At 44.0% G+C, this 23,180-nt stretch overlaps 1 protein-coding gene across 2 annotated transcripts in view; it reads right to left on the bottom strand.

The window, feature by feature from the left end:
* RCE1 (Ras converting CAAX endopeptidase 1) overlaps positions 1–22,425 on the bottom strand; it is a 228,525-nt gene extending 206,100 nt beyond the window's left edge. The window contains exons 1-2 of one of the 2 annotated variants that reach the window (XM_073605130.1): positions 22,114–22,425; positions 21,837–21,939 (exon numbers count right to left, since the gene is read on the bottom strand). In XM_073605130.1, coding sequence (XP_073461231.1) covers positions 21,837–21,939; positions 22,114–22,235 — 225 coding nt within the window. In that variant the 5' untranslated portion in view covers positions 22,236–22,425. The remainder of the gene's footprint in view (positions 1–21,836; positions 21,940–22,113) is intronic. The other variant, XM_073605129.1, reaches the window with a different exon arrangement.
* Between the last annotated feature and the right edge of the window lie 755 nt (positions 22,426–23,180).

Raw genomic sequence — 23,180 nt, 5'->3', positions numbered from 1 at the left:
GCGGAGAAGGCTTTTGACTCCGTCGAGTGGGGTTACCTATGGGAGGTGCTCTCGCGATTCGGGTTCGGCACGGGTTTTACGAACTGGCTCCGCATGTTATATCATGGCCCCTCAGCTAGAATACGTACCAACGGATGCTTATCGGGGAAGTTTGGACTCTTTCGTGGCACGCGACAGGGGTGTCCTCTCTCCCCGGGTCTATTTGCTCTGGCGATGGAGCCCCTGGCTATATTGCTGAGGGAAGATCCGGGTGTGAAGGGTCTCCAGGTAGGTCCAATTGAGGAGAAATTATCATTATACGCGGACGATGCTCTGCTCTATTTAGCGGATGCGTCGTCCTCTTTACAGACTGCACTGGACCTGATTAACCGATTCGGTGAGTACTCGGGGATACGCATCAACTGGGACAAGTCGGTTCTTTTCCCGCTCCACCCCTCGACCCCTAGGGTGCCACACCCACAGCTCAAATGGGTAGATGACTTCAAATATTTGGGGATCCAGGTTAGCGGCAAGGTCCAAGACTACATGGATAACAATTTACGACCACTCATGACACAGCTCACGGCTAGATGTGCTGCTTGGCGTTCCCTTCCACTGACACCTGTTGGCAGAGTTAATCTGCTAAAAATGATCTTTCTTCCCAAGTATCTCTACTTCTTCCGTAATACACCTATACACATACCTGGGACTTTCTTTCGAAGGTTGGAGAGTCTGCTGATACATTTTGTCTGGGCCGGGAGGCCACCTAGGGTGGCTAAGCAGATTTTATATCTCCCGCTCTCGGGGGGGGGACTGGCCCTACCGAACTTTCAAATCTACTATTGGGCAGCTGTTCTGGTCACGATTCGGTGGTGGTTCTCCCAGCCCATACAGAATCCGGCGGTCACTCTGGAGGCAGCTATTTTGGGTTCCTATGCGGCCCTGAGCAATCTCCCGTTCCGTGGACTTAGAGCCAGCCTGACCATGACAACACTGATGCGAACTACCGTGAAGGTATGGCAGGAGGCTAGGAAAATATATGGGAAGCCCAATTTCATCTCACCCCATATGCCCCTATGGGGTAACCCTATGCTCCCCCACTTTTACAGCATACCGGATCCCTCGCTTTGGGCAAAAAAGGGAATTCTCACATTAAAACATATAGTCAAAGAGGGTAGACTTATGTCTTTCCAAGCCCTGAGGCAATCTTTCGCTATTCCGCTCTCCTTCCAATTTAGGTACTGGCAGCTGAAACACGCCTTTGAAGCTCAGTTCCCTGCCCCCCTCATTCTGGAACCGGACTCCATTGAACGGCTCTTGACTTCCAGCGTGATGGGGAAGCCCCTCTCAACACTATATCTTTACCTTACAGTGGAGTATGATACCAAATTGACCAAAACCTGGGAAAAGTGGAGGGTCGATATTCCCTCTTTGAACGAGGAGGAATGGAAGGAGTGTTTAATCTCCTACATTCCCTCCATGATAGCTGCAAAAGATAGGTTCATACAATTTAAGTTCCTACACAGAGCGTATTTCACCCCACAGAGACTGGCGCGCATTTACCATCAAAGAGATCCCAACTGTCAGAGATGTAGGCAGGAGGAGGGTACTTTCTGGCACATGGTCTGGTCCTGTCCCAAACTTCACCCCTTCTGGTCTGCAGTGGCCTCCACAATGAGCAGGGTTATAGGCTCACACTTGCCGGTTGATCCGCAGGTACTACTGCTTAGTCATTTGGAGGAAGTGGAGGGAGATAGATATAGTAAATTGTGTCTAACCTTTGCATTATACTATGCTAGGCGTGAAATCTTATTGCGATGGAAACTAGTGGAGCCTCCTACTCTGGCCTCGTGGAGAAGGTCGGTGAATATGGCACTTCCTCTTTATAGACTGACATATGAAAGTAGACAATGCCCAGGAAAGTTTGATAAAATCTGGTCCTCTTGGGTTGATGCCTCCGGGGATTCTGAACCCCCATCCCCATAACCAAGAAGTGAAACATTTTAGAGGACATCCTACATCTCGTGTTCATTTTTTGATGCTCGCCCCCCCCCCCTCATCCCCTTCCTTCCCCCTCCCCTGGTCCCCCCCCCCGCCATTCCTACTAGGTTTGACTGCATATTGGTTGCCTACTTTATTCCACCTGAAGAGGTTATTACGCTTTAATGCCATAAGAAGTATTGCTGGGTGTAATTTCTGACGTTTGCATAACTGACATGTCTGCTAAATAGTGGCTTTTGATTGAAGGCAGATCCTACTGTCACTTTTCTCATCGCATTGACTGTACTAATTTATTGTATTGTAATGCTGATTTGTTCAATAAAATCTTCTGTTAAAAAAAAAACCAGGATCCACCTTGCCTAAACTACCTCAGAATCCTCTCTCCTATCAGCAACGGAAGGGTATCAGGGATCAAATAAGGATTTACTTGGAGAAGGGGGTGTTGCGGGAAGCGAGCACGCCTAGCAACACTCCTATATATCCAGTGAAAAAGAAACCTACAGATAAGAAAGCTGCAGTTAAGTACCGGATGGTACATGATTTGCGAGCTATAAACAAAATAATCGAAGCTGATGTACCGATCGTGGCAAATCCCTACACTCTCCTTTCAGGTATTCCCAGGGACGCCAGCTGTTTCACTGTGATTGACCCGGCAAATGCTTATTTTAGCTTAAAGCTGGACGAATCATGTGTCTACCTGTTCAGTTTCACTTTCAACCAAAAAAAAAAAAAAAAATACACCTGGCTCCGCCTACCTCAAGGCCTATCTGTCTCTCCAAGCTGTTTTAAACAAGCATTAAAACAAGCGTTGGACCAATGGCGGGCACCGCCAGGTGTCACACTGCTACAGTATGTAGATCACTTGTGCTTGGCGGCAGTGACCAAGGAAGTGTGTGAAAAGGCTTCTTTGAGTTTGCTAAAAAACTTTTGGCAGAACAAAATTGTAAAATAGCTAAAGATACGCTACAGTGGTGCCAGGAAAAAGTTGTTTTCCTGGGGCACTGTATCTTTAAAGGGGGTAAAAACCTAACCTCAGAAAGGAAAGAGGTGATATGCTCATACCCCCTTACTAAGAATCAAAAGGTCTCTAAGAGCATTTTTGGGTTTGGCTGGTTATTGTAGACAATGGATCCCAATATGTCTCAAATAGCTAAACCATTGTATGCTTTAACCTCAGGTAAGGCTGTGCATTTTGAGTTGTCTGCTGAGGAGATACAGGCTGTGGAGATATCGAAGGAGGCTATAAATGGCATCTCCAGCATTGGCACTACCTGACTATAAAAAGGACTTTTACCTCTTCTGTCATGAATCAGGTAATCAGGCATTTGGAGTGTTAACACAAAAATCTGCTGATAAGCATAAACCTGTGGGATATTATTCCCAGCCTCTTGATCCTGTAATCTTAACAGCAGCACCTTGTGTGAAAGCCATGGCAGCAGCAGCCATGTTAGTGGAGAAAACTGCTGAAATTGTGTTAGGGAACACCCTGATTCTCATGGTCCCCCATGCAGTAGAGCAGGTACAGGGACATCTTAACACGAGACACTTATCTGCTGCTAGGTTAACTAAGTATGAGCTGGCTTTGCTTACACCAAGTAATATTGTCATTAAGAGGTGTGATGTTTTAAATCCAGCCACTTTCTTACCCATTCGGCCTACTCCGGTGGAGTGGGTACATGACTGTTGTCACAAAACTGAGGCCTACTATGAGCTCTCAGTGACGGTACAGGATTTTGCCCTGGAGAACCCAGAGCTGGAACTGTGGGTAGATGGTTCCAGGTATTACACTGAGAAAGGTTCCTCCGTCACTGGTTTGGCTGTGGTAAGTCAGGAGAAAGTCATTTTCCAGAGGGCTCTACCAAATCATTGTTCTGCCCAAGTGGCTGAGCTGGAGGCCTTGATAAACGCGTGTGAATTGGCGGAGGGGAAATCAGTGAATATATACCCTGATTCTCGTCATGCCCATGGTACCGTTCATGATTACGCAATTATCTGGAAAAGCCGTAATTTTTTGACATCTCAGGACAAGCCTATTAAAAACTCTGCTCAGGTGAAAGCCCTACTTGAAGCTATCACTTTGCCTGCTGCAGTTGCAGTGGTCAAGGTGAAGGCTCACACAAAAGTATCTGATGCTGTTGCAATGGGCAACCAAAGGGCAGACGAGGCAGCTAAAGCAGCTGCCTTGCTTCCCCTGGTGATGGGTGATGATGAGAGAGTGTATTTCTTGAAAGAGGATACAGGCACTCAAACCCTACAACAATTGCAAGGCACAGCATCTCAAGAGGTAATCAATACGTGGAAAAAGAACAATTGCCATTACAATGAGGATACAGGTGTTTGGCTCCATGAGGATGGGAGGCCGTGTGCCCCTCCTTCGATGTACCCTTCTCTTTGTTCTATGGCACATCTCCCTTCTCGTGTAGCCAAAGGGGGGATGGTTGATCTAATATGGAAATTGTGGTATGCACCAGGCATTGAAGAAGTAGCTAAGCAGTACTGTCAGGCTTGCTTAATTTGTGCACAATATAATCCAAGAAAAACAGGTGAGAACTCCTTTGGGTCACATTCCAAGAGCCCTGTATCCCTTCCAGAGATTACAAATAGACTACATACAGTTGCCTAAGGTAGGTTTATACAAGTATGTGCTCCCGTGTGTGGATTGCTTCTCAAGCTGGTTGGAGGCGTGGCCTATACAAAAGGCTACAGCCACAGCAACAGCAAAGAAGCTGATACAGGAAATGGTGTGTAGATATGGGATTTTTGAGACCTTAGAGTCAGATAGAGGAAGTCGCTTTACTGGGCAGGTAATGAAAGAAGTACTTGCAGCCTGTAACATTAAGCAACGCTTACACACTCCATACAGTGGTAAGATAGAAAAATACAATGGGCTATCAAAGCCAAATTGAGTAAAATTATAGCTGAGACAGAGCTAAATTGGCTTCAAGGTTTACTTATAGCTCTGTTTGCATTGAGAGCTACACCAAAACAAAAAAGCAAACTCTCTGCCTATGAATTATTATTTGGATCAGTACCAAAGACAGGCTTGTACTATCCACAGGCTTTAGCAAGATCATATGGGTCACTCACTGAGTATGTCATCGGGTTACACAGGCATTTAAAATCAATTGCACAAGAAAATATATTCATCTCTTCCAGACCCAGATCCCCTTGAAGGGACTCGTGACCTGCAGCCAGGTGACTGGGTAACGGTAAAAAAGCATCAGAGGAGGGGTCTGGATCCCAGGTGGACAGGACCCTACCAGGTGCTACTCACCACAGCTACAGCAGTGAAGCTGGAAAACAGGGATACTTGGATACATGCTTCACATTGTAAACGTGTACATGCTGCAATTGTATCTGAGCAGTAGGACCAGTTCTCCTGCCTAAGGATTCTGTGTCCTCAGCAAGACACTGCTCAGAATTTGATCATATCTCTCTAGTCATTGCAGGAACATCTAACAAGGAGTTGTGCTGTGTTTAAAGTACCCGATGAAGGATCACGAGTGCCTGGAAAAGCTTGCTGCTGCTAAGTGTCACGTGGTATGGGCTTGTGGATCGTCAAACCTATCTGAATAGAATGATCCAATTACATGAGGTGATCAGTACTCAAATCAATCTCTCTAACTGTTGGGTGTGTTCTATGATTCCCCCAAGTGTGAAAGTGTGAGACACAAACCGATAGTAGCTCTAGCAGTTACAGATCCCAATTTGTTTTATGCAATATTGACGAAAGAAACAGCCAATAGTACCCTAGCTGAGAAGCCTTGGAAACTGGTAGAAGAAAAGGGGCTGTTAGTGCAGGGAATATCAGGAAAAGGAATAGGACTAATCCTTAACCACAGTGCTTACCCAGAGATGGTTGAAATGGGGATTACTGATTATTATCAGGACCCTGGGAATGTTCAGGTTGTGGTGAATGGTTGTTTTAGCATAGAAAACCAAACTATGTGTCAGTGCCTTAAGGATTGCTCTAACTGTTTTGATGAGACTTTGAAAAGGTCATTGAAAGAGTTAAATGTAACTGATGAATGTGAGAGGGATGAGTTTACTGACTTAAATAAGTACAATCACTCTTTGAAGGAAATAGTAGATTCCCAATTGAAAATTCACCATATAAGTTTTGAAGCGAGAGTCCTACCAGCCTCATAATATTATGTGTGTGGCCGAAAAGGCCTATAAATGGCTACCAGTAAAGGCAAATGGTACTTGTGTGCTTGCTAGGCTGATTTATACTACTATAGTTGTTAATACTACAGAACTAATAGAGGCCCATAAAGGAAAAAGATTTAAGAGAGCTAAGGAAGATAAGGTGTACACTATCACGACAGCACAGAAGGATATGGAACAAATGGGGAAAAAGTACTCAGCTTCATTGTTCGGGGAGGCATTTAGGGCATGGACTTATGCCCCCTCGTTCACAGGCTGGGAACATAAAATGATTACTAGGTTAAATGATTATGCTAATGCTACTAATATGATGTTGGGACATGTTTTGGAGGCCCTAAAGGAGGAGACAGATGGTGGAGTTTTGTCTGTTTATGGGAGATGTGAATTTTTAGTTAGAGTGTGGATGGTTGATGTGTGCGGTGGCAAAATAAAATAAAAGCTTGCTTGAGTGAATAGTTGATGACTCTGTCCCATTAACTCCAGCTCATTTACCCAGTTCATGAGTGTGGCTACTCCAGCTTGTGGATGTCGGTAGAGGAGCTGGAATGGACAGCGTCTAGATCTTAGGAGGAGAAGTAAGAAACTGAAGTATTGTAACCTTCTTTTACACCAAAAGGTCTGTGGACGGGGATGAGTGTGGGAGAGTAAAGAACTTATATCTTTGCATTTCCATACTTAAAATGATAGAGGTTTTGAAGGGTATTTTGTCTTATACACCCTTAGTCCCTGTCACTTTCAGGCTGGTGGAAAAGAATGAAGATTAATGATCTGCAGTGATCAAGGGGGGGAAATGTGTAGGGGAAATTTATGATCAGTGCTGTATCACTAATATATATTTATGTTTGATGTGTTTATAAATTTAGCATATTCTGTAGGGGTGCACCGAATGGGTTTTTTGGTGCCGAAACCGATACCGAAAATGAAAATTACACTAGGCCGAAAACCGAAACCAATACCGAAACTGACCGATACCGAAAAAGGCCTTTTTTTAATATATTAAACAAAAAAATTATTTGATATATAAAATTGTGTTATATTCGTTATATTATTCATATTCAACTGAATCATGAATTTTATGAAAAGAATAGTACAATCCAGTAATGTAAATAAGTACTTTAATAAAAAGCAACACACATAAATTGGACAGTGGAGACAGAAGATAAAGTCAAATAAAATACAAAATTATAATAAATTAAAGTAACTACAGCATATCCTGCAGTGCAGACTGCAGTCAGTGCACATTGCACCATAACAAAATAAAAACAAAAACAAAAAAAACAAAAAAAACACAAACAGGCATAAAAAAATAATCAATAAATAATATAAAAATGCCTAAGACTAAGTAGTAAGATTTTTTTATTTCATTAGTTTTCAACTTAAATCAGAACTAGTAATTCAGTTCTCTCTCCATAAGGTGTCAGCGGCTGCATGTGCAATAAAAGTGTATGTGTGTAGCTGCGGGTTCCATACATAGTCATACAGTAGACCGCACTGTGTTTCGGCCCCCGGGTATGAGTGGAGACTTCCCGGGAAACAGACTAGTCTACAGTCTGGTCTACAGCAGCGGTGCTCAGCCAATCACAGCAAGCAATGTAGACTAGTCTGTGTTTCTGGAAGTCTCCGCCCATACCCGGAACACAGTGTGGTATAGTGTGTATAGTACTGGAGTATGTAGACAGCCCCAGATACAGAACATACAGTTTTGCACATGCAGCAGAGTGACAGCTTAGGGAGAGACAATGACTGACATTGTTTGGCCCAACAACAAACTATGTATAACTAAGTATAAAGAACAACTAACCATAACATAAATATGGCAGAAGGCAGTTATTCTGTTTCACAGTTTCTGTAAATATAAGTTTAGCAAATGCTAATGCTATAATAAAATTTTTATTTATTTTCAACTTGAGAACTAGTAATTTTTTCCCTAAGTTCTCTCCCTAAGGTGTCAGTGGCTGCATGTGCAATAAAAGTGTATGTATGTAGCTGCAAGTTACATACATAGTCATACAGTAGACCGCACTGTGTTCCGACCCCTGGGTATGGGCGGAGACTTCCCAAAACATAGACTAGTCTACAGCAGCGGTGCTCAGTCAATGACAGCAAGCAATGTAGACTAATCTGTGTTTCTGGAAGTCTCCGCCCATACCCGGAACACAGTGCGGTATAGTGTATAGTACTGGAGTATGTAGACAGCCACAGATACAGAACATACAGTTTTGCATTTGCACATGCAGCGGGCTGACAGCTTACGGAGAGACATAGTTTGTCCCAACAGCAACAAATTATGTATGTACAGTAGTTTAAAATCTGGAGTTCTCTCTTAATTTGAAGAAGTGCAAAAAACTGTAGAAGAACTACAATGAACAACCAACAAATGGCACAACTAGACAATTGGAACATACTAGGTAGTCAGTCATACTATGTTGTATGTTCCAATTGTCCAATAGCACAGTCCAATACCAATTCATTTACTATGTTCAACATGGCAAATGAATTGGCCTATGCTATGGATTTATAAATCTATTTCAGTAAAAGTGGCAGATTTCGCTTTAAGAACAAAAGTTGTTCAGCTTTCTCTGTACTGGTGCTTGGGGCAGATAAATATCTGCGTGCAATCTGTGCAAGCAAAGGAAAACGTTGTTTGTTGATGCGCCAGTACTCAAGGGGATTGTCGCTTCTGGCGATAGGCTGTTCAGCTAAATAAAATGTCCAGGTGTTGGGTAGCTGCAGTTGTTGTGGCACTGCTATGGACCGGGGTGCATTCATGTAAAATTTCTTCAAACATATCAGATATGGAGGGAGCGTGTTCCACTTCACTTGTATGCAACCGTTTCTTCTCACTTTCCTCTGTGCTACACCTCGAAACTCCTTCACCAGATGCTTCCACCACCCCCATTTGTGCCTGTATCATTTCCTGCTGCTTTTTCTCCATATTAAAATAATGCTCTTTCAATCGAGGATCTAGAACTGTTGCAATGCAGTACAGAGAGTTGGACTCGGTGTCTTGAAACCGGTTGGTAATGGCCTCCAGTAGAGTGGTTTTAGCCGTTTTTACACCATGGTCTGTTTCTATCTCTTTTCCTAGCAGACGCTTCAGTACAGCAATCAAGGGAATAACTTCAGAAATGGAAGCATTAGTTGAGCTTATTTCTTTTGTTAACTGTTCAAATGGAGATAGAAGAGACAAACTATTTTCAACTAACATCCACTGAAGTGCACTCAGTGTTGCCGGCAGCTCGTAATCTGCAAGCAACGCAGCTAAAACACGCTTTTGTTCAAAAAGACATTGCAGCATATAGTGGGTGCTGTACCAACGAGTGGCTACATCTTGCTGCAGTCGTTTCGGAGGCATTCCAAACTGCATCTGCAAAGCTTGTAATCTGGAATAAGCAAGCGGAGAATGCTTAAAGTGACCCACACTTTTTCTTCCTTTTGATACGATATTAGATATGGTGCGCTGACTCAGCAATCCTTCATTCACAGCCAATTGCAGCGTATGCCATACACGGTATGCTTTTAAGTTCACTGTCCTCCATTGCCTTTGCCATGTTCCGCGCATTATCTCGGACAATCAAATGCACTTTAGATTTCTCAATGTGCCAAGTGTTTTTAAAGTGTCAGATATTGCTGCTGCAGTATGTGATTCAACAAACTCACGTGCGTTAAGTAGGATGTTTTGCAATTGAAATTTGTCATCTATCCACTGCGCTGTCAGGCTAAGCATGCTCGTTGGACTGACGTCTGAACTCCAAATGTCGGTAATAAAACTGATTGCTATGACGTCGGTAGTCATGAGCTCATGAACGGGTTTTCTAACACTGCAAAACGATTCAGATAGACAGGTATCTGCAAAGTAGCGTCTGCTTGGTAGTGAGTAACGCGGCTGAATATGTTGCATGACCCTACGGAATCCAAAGTCCTCCACAACAGAGAATGGATGGTCTAATGCAATAAATTCCATAATTTTATCTGTAATGGCATGAGCTTTGGGACTGTCACTTGTACATTTTTTAACCTTTTCAAAGACTGTGGCCACAGATGGTGTTAAGCCTGAGGCACTTTTTGGAAGTGGCACTGTTTTCTTGTAATCTGCATGCTGAACTGGATGACGTGTTTTCAGGTGGTGTATCAAACCTGTTGTTGAAAAATGCCTTGGCACTGTACCCCCTCTTGAAATTTCTGCTGAGCAAAGACTACAGATTGCAAATTTGGGGTCTTTATCAGAAACTTTAAAATATCTCCACACTGCAGACATGGTCCACCTTTGCTGGTAGCGCAGAATAATAGCATAGAATGATTTTTTATAGTGGGAGTGAAATCTGAGGGGGGGGGGGAAGAAAAAAGGACAAAATCAATTTAAAAGCTAAACCCCAGGAGGCAGATGTAAAAAATATAAACTATTTTTTTTTTTTTTTTGAACGGTGCAGCTCTTGCCATGCAAGGTAGTTATGTCTGCACTGCAGTACATCCGACTTGTACCAAAAAGATAATTGAACTGATTAAATTTGATTTGAAATGGAATGGATTGCTTGCAAATTGCATGCTATTTTATTTTTTTGAGCTATTCTGTAGTATACTATAAACTTTGTGTGCTTGTTGTCATAGAATTTGTCACTTTGTCAGCGTTGTATACTAGTATTATAAGTTATGCTACACTCACATGACAGCAAACGCATTCATTTTTTAAACATGACAGTACGCAATAAATAAAATATATTATATTTATTGCGTACTGTCATGTTTAAAAAATTAATGCGCTTGATGTCATGTCAGTGTAGTATAACTATACTACGCTGACAAAGTGGCAAATTCAATGACAACAAGTGCATACATTTTATATCTACAGAATAGCTCAAAAAATAAATAGCATGCAATTGCAATCCATTCCATTTCAAATAATATTTAATCAGTTCAATTATATAAAATCTTTTTGCTACAAGTCAGATCTACTGCAGTGCAGACAGACAGACATTTTAAATACTAGTACTGCATGGCCAGAGTGCTGGCTTGCTGTTTAACAAAGGCCAAGTAGTAAGTAATATATGTTGTTTGACTGCTATAGACAGAAAGATCATCATTTCAGTTTCAGTACTATAATAATATAAATAATAATACTACTAGTTGAATTGTTTCTGTCAAGTCTAAAAAAGGCAAAATTCTCACCGGCGAATAGTAGTAATGGTAGCCATCCAGGAGGGACAGTGCCCACTCTTGTATTTGAGTATGCTATGTGCAGCCCTTTATGAAGCCTTCTATCGGGTCCCAGCAGCGTCTCTCAAGCACGAGGAGCTTCCGCAGGGAAGGTGCCAGCGTCTCAGCAGGGAACGTGCTTACGAGTGCCGCGTCTTAACCGCGAGGAACGTGCACGCCACTCACACGAGTGACGTCACCCGCTGGTTCTCCCACCGCTACTGCACAAGCGCGATTTTCGCCGCCATCATCAGCAAGAATTCTCTTTCAGCATTTTGACGAAAATGCCATTTTCGGCCGATATGTTTCGTCGGCCGAAATTTCGGTGCATCCCTAATATTCTGTATTCCTCTGTCAGCACTTCAGAAAAGTGAAGAACATGTTTTGTCTTTAGACTTTGTTGCCAGCAAGTTAAGATAACATTCTGTAGTGTAAGCTGTTGTAGATGTTAATCACATAAGTTGTGTGAATATGCAAGTCATTTTATGTGATGCGCTGATAACAATAAGTCATTGAATGTCAAATCATTGTCATACATAATAACAGCTGCTGGAAAACATTGATAAGGCAGATGGGCTGGGTGTGTACACCATGAGAGATGCATAAAAGAAGGGATGCCTGTAATGCTCATTGGGACAATGCTAGGACACACGTTCTGTGCAAAGCTCTGTTCCCCATATAAATATGCTAATAAATATTTTGAATTTGGAGCCAGTCTTGCTTTCAGGTACAGGCCCGCCCAGACTCGACCGAGTATTAGCCTCCCTTACTCGGGAGCACTCAGGTTCGGCCCCTGCTGGAATGGACCATGCAGATACCATCACTAAGAACAGATACTACACTTGATCTTAGCCAAAAGGTCGAGAACTGTATCTGAAAATTATAGTATAATACTGAGGCATACAACTATCTTCCATCTGAAGAACTTGTATGCAAATCTCATCATTAAGCTATATTCTAATGGAGATCACATGATCGTGAACCACACAACTTTGTTCCCGAATGCTGATTCAGACCAGAGCGTTTAGAGAGTTCCGTAGTGCCCTGTAGCAATGGAGTATTGAGGCTAACACTGCATCTCCTTCTAAAAAGAGTAGTTCCCTGGCCATCTGGATGTTTAATGGCTTCAATACCTTATAAGTCACTGCCTGGTAACAAGTATGCAGATTAAGAGTTCAGGTTTCATATTGACTTTCCTGATCTGCATGCTTGTTTCAGGTTAATATCCTTAAACAGTGGTTCTTAACCCCATCCTCAAGTACCCCCAACAGGCCATGTTTTGGGAATTTATCTTAGATAAAATAGCTGTCCAAAATACCAAGCCATTGACTCTGATTTAAAGCACCTGTGCAAGATAAAGGAAAATCTGCAAACATGACCTGTTGGGGGTACTTGAGGACAGGGTTGAGAACCACTGTCCTAAAGCACTGATGCCAGAGACAGCTAGCAAACTAGCATTTTCAGGGGGTCTGCAATGACAGTCCCCATATTTCTCAGTACAAACTGCCTTTAAGCAGTCACACAGACCAAGGGCCCTGACTTGTGAAGTCACTGACAAGAAAACGAGCAGTAGCATCAACATGCACAGATGTTGCAGCATACATTCTTTTTACTGACATGTGAAGCAAATGGATCACTGAGGGACTTGTGTAGTATACACCAAACAGTCTCTTGAGTAGAGATGAGTTTGGGTGTCCTCCAAACTCATCACTCCTGCTTTTTTCTACGCCAATGAACTGAGGGTCAGGCCAAGCCACCTGAGCTGTGGAGTGGGGAATGACCAGACCTGATCACTGAAGTACATAAAAGTAGGAGTTCGGGTTAGAGTTGAGTTTGGAGGACACCCAAACTCGTCTTTGCTCTTCAGCATTCCGGTTTATAAGACCTGAATGTTCTCTATTACAAAACAGGTGTGATATAGCCATTACATGGTTTCAGCAAGGTACAGTTTACCACTTTTTATATACATAAATACAAAGATAAGTAATTCATTGTATTAAACATATTCGCATCCATAAAAGGAACACATATGTTTCAGACAGTCAACAATGATGCTAAAACTAGAAACTTCTGATCTGCCTAAAATAAAGTGTAATTAAGAGCAAACATTTTTTTGTTTTATTATTTAAATTGAAGGGTTAGAACCACTGTCAGATTTGTATTGTTGTGTGTATCCCCATTAGGCGATTTCCATTCTCTAATTATCCTGATTACCAATATCACCAGGAATGCAGGTGAGGGTAAATCCAAAATTTTGAGTTGCTACCAGAACAGGTACAGGGGAAATCTTCCAATGGGGACACATGTTCATGCGACAACTATCTAAGGCTTGGTTCACACCTATGCAGTTTGCTTTTGATCTGTTTCTGCAGTGCTTTTTGCGGTTCATTTTTGCACACGTGTTTGCAACAGATTTTTCGCTAGTTTTTTTAAGCATTTCGCTTTTTTTTTTGGTAAACTTGCAGCAAAAACGCACTACATACTTTTTTGCAACTTCTTCATTGAAGTCTTTTGAACCAAAAACATAGACGTGAATGTGTCCCATAGGAAACCATGTTAAATGGACAGAAGTGCGTTTCTGCAAAAAGCATTAAAAACCGCATAGGTGTGAACTAAGCCTAAGAGAGGCTTAACCTCACATTGAAAAAATATCCTCTCACTTTCTGGCAAGTGTACAGGAAAAGAAGTAAAGTTTCCCTAAAGAGACAGATGGCAAAGTGACTGATAGCAGATTTAGTCTAGGATCACATTCCTGGCACACAAGAGAAACACCCTGCTCTTTAGCACATGCACAAAAGGTGCCATTAAATATTATTGGCACCCCCATGCATTGCCACAGATTGTCAAAAACTAGAGTTAGACTTACCGTTAACTCTGTTTCTAGGAGTCGTCCAGGACAGCACTAGAGAGATAAGCTCCACCTCCGGAGGCAGGAAACACATTCAGATCTTTAAAGGGTGGCTTCTGTCCCTCTTCCTCAGTCTTTAACCAAGAACTTCCCCCCGGAACGGCTTCTGTAACAACAAAAACACTCGTCCAAAGTTATAACAGCATATAGAGAGGGAATCCCCGCTGTCCTGGACGACTCCTAGAAACAGAGTTACCGGTAAGTCTAACTAGTTTTCTCTAGTTGTCTGCCCAGGACAGCACTAGAGAGGATCAATGAGAACTTACCAGATTGGGGGGGGGGGGGGGGGTGGGGACAGGGTCCAATCTATAATGCTTCATGAAAGTCGAAGTAGCTTGACCATGTTGCTGCTTGACAGATTTGTTCTGGTGTCGCTCCACCCAAGAAGCCAATAGTGCCCGTGTGGAGTGAGCCATGGGGGAAAAAGGGACATTCCTTTTTTAAAATCTTGTAAGCTTCCTCAATAGCCTGATTAATCCACCTTGCGATTGTGCCTTATGAAGCTTGGGACCCCAATTTTTTCCCTGAATGTAAAATAATTAGATCATTGGATTTTCTAATGCTTTTCAACAATTCCAGATACCGTAAGACACAGGCTCTCACATCCAGTTGGTGGAATTCTGTTTTGTTTAGATTGGTGGGTGACCCACAGAATTAAGGCAAAACAATTTCCTGAGTCCTGTGGAATTTTGACACTACTTTAGGCACCAGCCTGTCTTCAAAGATTTGCAGAGAAGGCTCCTTAATGGAAAGTGCCTGAAGCTCGCTAATGCATCTAGCTGTGGATATGGCCACTAAAAAGACAGTTTTGAGCGTGACCCATTTTAAGGACAGCTCTTCCTTTTGTGACCATTTTATCCAACCTTGCAATACTGTCGACAGGTCCCATTCTGGCAGAATCTTGAACAGAACAGGTCTAATCCTGGCTAACCCCTTAAAGAACCTGCTAACTGGCGGGTCTAACGCCAGGGCTTGCTATAGAAAAAAAAAAAAACACCACAGACAAGGCCGAAACCTGCACTTTTAATGTGCTAACGGCCAGTCCTTGATCCGCACCGTCTTGTAAAAACTCCAAGACAGCTGGGGATATCTGCAGATACCTTCTTGGTATCTAACCATGAACAGAAAACTTTCCAAAATTTAACATACATTGCTTGGGTTACTTTCTACTAGAAAGAATTGTGTTTACCACCCTGTCCGAGAGCCCCTTAGAATTCAGGAGGCTTTCTTCAGAAACCAAGCTGCCAATTTTAGAGTCTGTATTTTTGGTAGCAGAACTGGGCCCTAGGACAGCAGATCCTTCCTCTTGGGTAGCATGAGGGGAGGCTCCTCTTTCAGACTTAACAGTGTGGAAAACCACAGCCTTTTCAGCCAATACGGGACCACTAGTATCATTGTGGTACGCTCTAGAACAAATTTCCTCAGGACCAGAGGAATAACTTTGAATGGGGGAGGGAGGCGTAAACAAATGGGAAAGTCCCACCTCTTGGCCCCTACTTCTTTTTCTAGTGAGAAGTACACCAGAACCTTGGCATTTGATTTGTTGGCGAACAAGTCCACCTCTGGGAGTCCCATTTCTCTATTAGCTGGAAGATATCCTTTTTAGTGACCATTCTGACTCGTACACTTGGTGACGGCTCAGAAAGTCCACCAGGTGGTTGTCCACTCCTTTTAGATGGACTGCGGATATTGACTTCAGATTTCTCTCGGCCCAAAACAAGGATGACCCTCGTTAGTCTTATTAAGGATGGACATCTTGTTCCCCCTTGCTTAAGAAACTGCTACCCCGCTGTCCGAGAGGACCTGTACGTGGTGACCTTTCAGCTCTCTGGCAAATGTCTTTAGCACTTCCCAGATCACCTGCAACTCCCTCCAGTTGGCTGATCTTTGGGACTGCACTTTCTCCCAGCGCCCTTTTGCTATTCTTGACCCCCAGTGGGCCCCCCAGCCCCAAGCACCAGCGTCCGTGGGGACACGGACGGACACTGGAAGACACCATAATAGACCCTGCACAAGGTTCTCTTCGTTCCTCCACCACCACAGAGACCTCCTGGTCTTTGGAGATAGGCGGAAGGTCGTGTCCAGCGATTCCTGCGCTCCGTCCCAACTGTTCAGGATATTGGCCTGGAGACACCTGAAATGGACCCTTGCCCAGGAATTGTTGCTACCAGGACCCGACATAGCTGAGCGGAGGGAAATTGCCAGATTGTTCTGAAAAAAGGCTGCAGTCGCCTTCACCTTTTCTACCTTCCCCTTTGTGAGATAGATCTTCTGCGTTACTGAGTTCACCAAGAACCCCAAGTACTGTAAGATCTGTGTCGGGGTTCAGTTCGACTTCCCCCTGTTTATCAACCACCCCAGTTTTTTTAGAAAGGAAATGGCCACCCGCAGATCTCCTTGTAATTGGAGCACGGAGGGGGCAAAAAAATAAAAGATCGTCCAAATATGGGATGACCGATATCCCTTTCAGTCTCAGAGGAGCCAGTGCCTCCGCCAGGATTTTTTAAAAAATCCTGGGGAATGAGCACAGGCCGAATGGTAGGGCCCCGAATTGAAAATGTCGGACTGCCTTCCCCATTGGATTGCCACCCTCAAAAATATTTGAGATTCCTCGTGGATCAGGACAGGTAGATAGGCTTCCCTCAGATCGAGGGAGGCCATGAAGCAATCTGGGGGAAGAATTGACTTCACTGAAAAGATTGTTTCCATCCGAAATTTTTTGTAGGCCACCCAGTTGTTTAGTAACTTCAAATTTAATAATATGCCCGAAGGTTTCTTTACTACGAAAATGTGAGTAGAAACTGTGGTTTACTTCTTGCTGTGGCACTGGAACAAGAACCCGCTGGTCTACCAAGTCGCCACTTTGTGACAACAAGGCCGTCGAGTTCCCCGATTTTATTCTCAGTATAAATGCGTTTGGGGTAGTCTTTTCCCACTGTGGGAGGAACTGCCCCAATCTCCCTCCCACGGGAACCAAGTCACTGGGATTTAGTGTTTTTTTTTAGGAGAGGAAAACAGGAGACCTTTCTGTTTTCCCCTTCCCCACTGTTTTTTTGGGGTTGACCCCTTAGAGGGTCTGTCCCTGTGACGGCCCTTGTCTTTGGGGACGAAAAAAAAAACCTTTCCCTGGGGCTTTCTTACTTTTGATGGGGAAAGCCTTTTTCTCATCTGCAGTACGGTCTAGAACTTTTTCTAGATCCTGCCCAAACAAGAGGTCTTCTAATGGGATGCCATGCAGCCTAACCTTTGAGACCGGGTCCCCCGACCAGGATTTTAACCATAACGCTCTGCGAGAGGAATTTATAAGGGCAGCGGTCTTCGCCGATAGCTTGACCGACTCAGCAGATGCGTCTGCCATATAGCCTGCTGCTTTGTGCAGCATGGGAAGGGTATCCAAAATTTCCTTCCTGGAGGTCCCACTTTCCAAATGTCCTTGTAATTGGTCCAGCCACACCTCCAAATTACGAGCCACTATTATTTAGCCATTGCAGGTTTTATATTTGTCATGGCTACCTCCCATGACCTTTTCAGCAGTACCTCCATCCTCTTGTCCATGGGTTCCCTAAGGACACCCATGTCCTCAAGGGCGAGGTCTGTTGATTTGGTACACTGGGAAAAGGCTGCCTCCACTTTGGGCACTTTGTTCCAAACACAGGTGGAATCCACCAGTGCACTGTGTATAGGAAATACCCCGTTTTGATCTTCTTTCAGGTTCTGATGATACATCTGGTCATGTAGGGACAAGGAGACCTGCTCTTCTTTAATCTCTAGCGTCTCGTAGATCACTCCCAATAAGGCATCCACCTCCTCTAGTGAGAGCCTCTATCTGGGTGAACTTGTCCCTTGGCTCGGAATATCTTTGGATGATGCCACCTCACTTGGCTCATCCAAAGAATCTGATTCCTCTCCCCCCAATTCGTCACCCACCTCTGAGGCTGAAGCGGGAGGAACTGCGGCTGGTTGTTTTGGGGTTTCAAGGTTTTCCAGCATCGACTTAATGGCCTTCATTTATTTCTGAACACCAGAAATCAATTCCTTGCAAGCCCCCGTTGCCTCCTTGTAAACCAAACGGGGGGACCAAGATGCCTGCCACCTTTCCAGGTATTGCAGACCTCCTTCCCCCTCTCCCATAGGCAGCTCCCAGGGGAAGGAGAGCTAAATCCAGCCTCCTCCTCCGGTGGAAGAAACACAAAGACTGAGGAAGAGTGACGGAAGCCGCCTTTTAAAGATCTGAATGTGTTTCCTGCCTCCGGAGGTGGGGCCTCTCTAGTGCTATCCTGGACATACGACTAGAGGAACCCACGTTTTCAGGTGCATGAAACTGCATAATGCTGCAACACCATGCAGTTCCATATAGCGCAAATTTACAAAAGGGGTAGTAAACTTCTTTCCCCGCTTTTCTGTGTGTAGGGCAGCCCATTGAAATGAATGGACTGCCCTACATGCACGCAGCCGCATAGCTGTGAACCAAACCTTAATCCTCCCTTACTCTATCCAAAATGAAAAAAAAAAAAAAAAAGGGAAGAAGTGTGCTTTTAGATATACTTTAACTGTGGGGGTAACGAGCAGTGTAACTTGCCTTCCAAATGGACAAATTATGAGGGTGTTTGTTCCACATGTATGGATAGTGGATGGAGCCATCTGTAAACTGATTCCCTGCTAAATCAGAGCCAGGTGGTACAGATGTTAGTTTTGTGACATCTGTGTCCATTAAAGTGGTTCTAAAGGCAGAAGGTTTTTATCTTAATTCATCAAGATAAAAAACCTTCTGTGTGCGTAGCAGCCCCCTCAGCCCTCCTAATATATACCTGAGCCCCATCTCGATCCAGCGATGTTGCACAAGAGCCTCGGCTGTCCGGGGGCTCTCCCTCATTGGCTGAGACAGCAGCAGGAGTCATTGGCTCCCGCTGCGATCAAAGTCAGTGAGCCAATGAGGAGAGAGTGGTGGCTATCCCCATAGTGAGCTGCTTGCTGTGGGGGCACTCAGCAGGAGGGAGGGGTCAGGAGCACCAGCGAGGGACTCGAGAAGAGAAGGATCTGGGCTGCTCTGTGCAAATCCACTGTTCCAAGCCTCATCCTCATCACTTGATCCCTGCATTGCGCAGTTGGTGAAGGATGCTCTGGCGCCTTTTATTGCAGACATTGTTAGTATGTCATTTGCTACCGGGGTCGTTCCATGTGTTCTGAAGCAGGCAGTGGTTATACCCCTGCTAAAGAAAGCTAATGTGGAGCATACCATGTTGAGCAACAATTGTCATATTTCCACCCTGGCGTTTTTGGCTAAAATCATGGAGCGAGCTGTGGTATGGCAACTTCAACCTCACCTGGAGTCTAATAAAATTTTTGATGACTTCCAGTCAGGATTCCGACCTGGGAGAGGTTCAGAAACAACCCTGGTAAAAGTGCAGGACAATCTACTCTTGGCCTTGGATGCGAATGAAGCTTCGGCCTTGGTACTTCTGGATCTGGTCGACAGCTTTTGACACCATTGACCATTCTATACTTGTGGATAGGCTGAAGATGGTGGCGGGAATGGATGGCATAGCTCTGGCATGGGTTGCCTTGTTCCTGCAAGACAGGGTTCAGAGGGTAAAGGTGGGACCATTTTATTCCTCTGATAGTTCCCTGGTCCCATGAGGATCGGCTTTATCTCCGATCCTTTTTAACAATTATATGAGGCCGTTGCTGTACATCATTCGCCGTCACAAGCTCCCGTTCCAGGTCTATGCTGACGACACCCAGATCTACTTCAAATTATCCAAGAAAGGGGAGGATCAGGTCATGCTGGCCTCTTGCTTGGAGGAAATCCAATCCTGGATGGGTGCCAATTATTTAAAACTAAATGGCACCTAAACAGAATGCACCATTTTCAGTAACCAGGCGTATTCCAACTTGTTTCCGTCCTGGCCGGAATCTTTTAAACCTTTTCCGATTCCGGACACTCAGGTCTGGGACCTGGGTGTCATCTTTGACTCTAGGTTAAACCTGCGCCCTCGGGTAAATCAGGTGGTGAGCTCATGCCATTTCTACCAAAGACTGCTGAGGTCGACTTTTTGCTATATCGCAGACTCTGATAAGATCGCCATGGTCAATGCCATTATCAGCCGTCAACTGGACTACTGCAATGCTCTGTACCTGGGTTTGCCTGCTTGTACCATCTACAAGCTCCAGTTGATTCAGAATGCCGCAGCTAGGTTATTGATGGGTGCTGGTCGTCGTGACCACATTACTCCATCTCTTAGATCCCTGCATTGGCTGCCCATGAAAGAACGTGTTCTGTTCAAAACTGGATGTCCTGTCCATAAGGCATTGCATAGACGTGGCCCAGAGTACCTGAAGGAAAAATGTATCAAGTATGTGCCTACCCGGTCTATGAGATCGGCGAACTTGGCCATATTAAAGACTCCAAAATTTAGAAAGAAAACATGCGGAGGGAGAACAAGTGAAGTACAAGGAGCTGAATTTTGGAACTCCTTGCCTCTGAAACTGAAACTTGAGAAAGACTTTCTGAAATTTCGAAAGAAATTGAAAACCAAACTCTTTGTACAAGCTTTTGGAGTCACCTAATTTTACTGGGGTGTATTGGACAGACCCACAGGTTTGATTTTGTACGTTGTCATGCTGGTATGATGGCTCTCTTAAAGTCTTTTAAAGTCAATGTCTTTTGCGCATCGAGGCCTTCGGGTAAGACTGCGTAGGTTAAGCATTTTAATAAATAAATAAGGTAAGTATAACATGTGTATTATTATAAAAAAAAAAAAAAAAAAAAAACACACGCGCTTTAAAAGTTTTGCCTTCCTGACGTTTAACTGACCCATGTTAGGTCTGTGGACAGGCATACGTAAATGAATACCTCAGATATGTCACATACACAGACCTTTTCCATTTTTTTTTCAGACCTAGACAGACTCAGAGGTGATTCGATGTAAATGAACGCATGACCATTTATATATGCCAGTTTATAGACTAATATGGAGCTTCTGTTCCGATCTGCCTGAAAACTGACAGACAGATCTGATTTGACTGCCAATGCAAACTATGCATTCAGTTACAGTCTAAAATAAATACCACAGATTCAGCCTAAAGCACATTTATTCTGGATGTTAGAGACATATTAGCCCTTACCAACAGGGATGAGCTCAGGTGTGTTCAGACACAAGTTCAAGCCTGCATGAACTATCACGTCAGGAAGCTGTCACTGCAAACAGCGGTCTAGGCACCATCTGCACATTTACACACCCCCTTCTATATGTGGGGCTGGGAATGCTATGGCCACTAAATGATTGGTTGTCCACAGTGACAGCTTCCTGGCAGGATAGCTCCTGCAGGTTTGGAGCACACTTAAGCTCATCCCTACTTACCAACACTACATATGTAAGCTATGGCTTGGGCAAAGTCAAGTTTTGGAATTAAGATGAAAGTGTAATCAGCTGGGTTGTAGAAGGGGAAAAAGAAACAAAACAACCCTGGTGAAAATACTACAAAGTTTACTGCTGTCTTCTTCAGACAGAAGGTTCTGACATCTAGCTCTCATAGTGTGGAACAACAAATATGTAGGACACAGATTTCGGTTTTGGCTTTTACATACCTTGATTCCAGTTAACTCCTTCCATACTGACAGGAATAATGGGGACAACGAGGACACAATCAGTACGCTGGTAAACCTCCTCTTGATCACAGCAGGGTGGTCTCTGTATGGAAAAAATAAACATGTATAAGTGGACAGTTCATCAGTCACATCTCAGTCTGGAATCAAGGGAAAGTTTCCTCTCACTTCCTGACAAGTATCTAGTTTCATGTAGACTAATCTCTGTCCCCTCTATGGTCTCCATATTGTTACCCCAGCGGCCCTCCTACAGCCATACCTGGGAAGGTCACTCTTCCACACATACAAGCTGCCTACATAAGAACATGCCAGTGTGAGACAGCAGAGTATAGACACCCTGCACAGCCCAGAGCCAGGATCCCCTTCATGATCCTCAGACATGGCTGCCACAGCTAGTAGCTACAGTGATAGATGAGAGCAAGCCTCCTCGGCATCCCTTTAGATGGGGGATGTTTCATGCTCTTCCCTGCTAGCCACTAGGGAACAGATACTTTTAACAGTGACTCTGTTTTGAGAGCATTTGGGGGCTGCCATTTCTGACCTCTGCTTTAACAATGTTAGTTTGCTGTCATGCTGATGCATGGTACAAGTCTTTGACCTGTACCAAATATAGAGATTCTGGCACTTTTCTATCCTGGTAAAAGCTAGGTTCACACAGGCAGTAGTTTCTACCCCCCTCTGAAAAGCAATCTGCATTGGATTGCTTTTCAAGAGAAGTATAACTAAATGGGTTTACTTCCTCTTTGTTTTCCTGCAAAGGTAAAGCATAATGGGCTACTATGCATCGCATAGTAGTCCATTATGTGTCACTTACCTGAAACCGAAGCCTGCGATGTCCCCGATTTCCTTGCCGGCTGGAAGCGTCCATCTTCCTTCCGGGGTCGCGGACTCCGGCTCTGTGACTGGCCGGAGTCACGTGCGCACGAGCCGCCAGTCACAGTATGACCTTTACGTGGAACAGCACAACGTGAGATTTCTAAAGTGCGCAAAGTCCAAATAGGTAGGCGCATGCGTAGAAGAAATCCTTGTACGGGGAATTGTAAATATCTTCTAAACTGTGTAGGAGATATTTACAGCACCTACAGGTAAGCTTTAATATAGGCTTACCTGTAGGTAAAAGTGTGTTGTAAGGGTTTACAACCACTTTAAGGGGGCATGTGCTATGCCTACATGTTTTTGCTATTAGGTGTCGCTCATTCCCATCTCAAAAAGTTGGGAGGTATGGTTTTACTCCCTTTCAACCGCACTTATAAATATAACAGGGACAGGGATGGGGGAATTTGAACAATGTAATATTTGTGAGAGAAGGTCCACTTTAAAGTACTT

Source organism: Aquarana catesbeiana, linkage group LG11, assembly GCF_042186555.1.
Source record: "Aquarana catesbeiana isolate 2022-GZ linkage group LG11, ASM4218655v1, whole genome shotgun sequence".
In the NCBI taxonomy this organism is placed as follows: Eukaryota; Metazoa; Chordata; class Amphibia; order Anura; family Ranidae; genus Aquarana; species Aquarana catesbeiana.
Note: the sequence above shows the minus strand (reverse complement) of the source record. Positions and strands in the feature narration are given on the sequence as shown.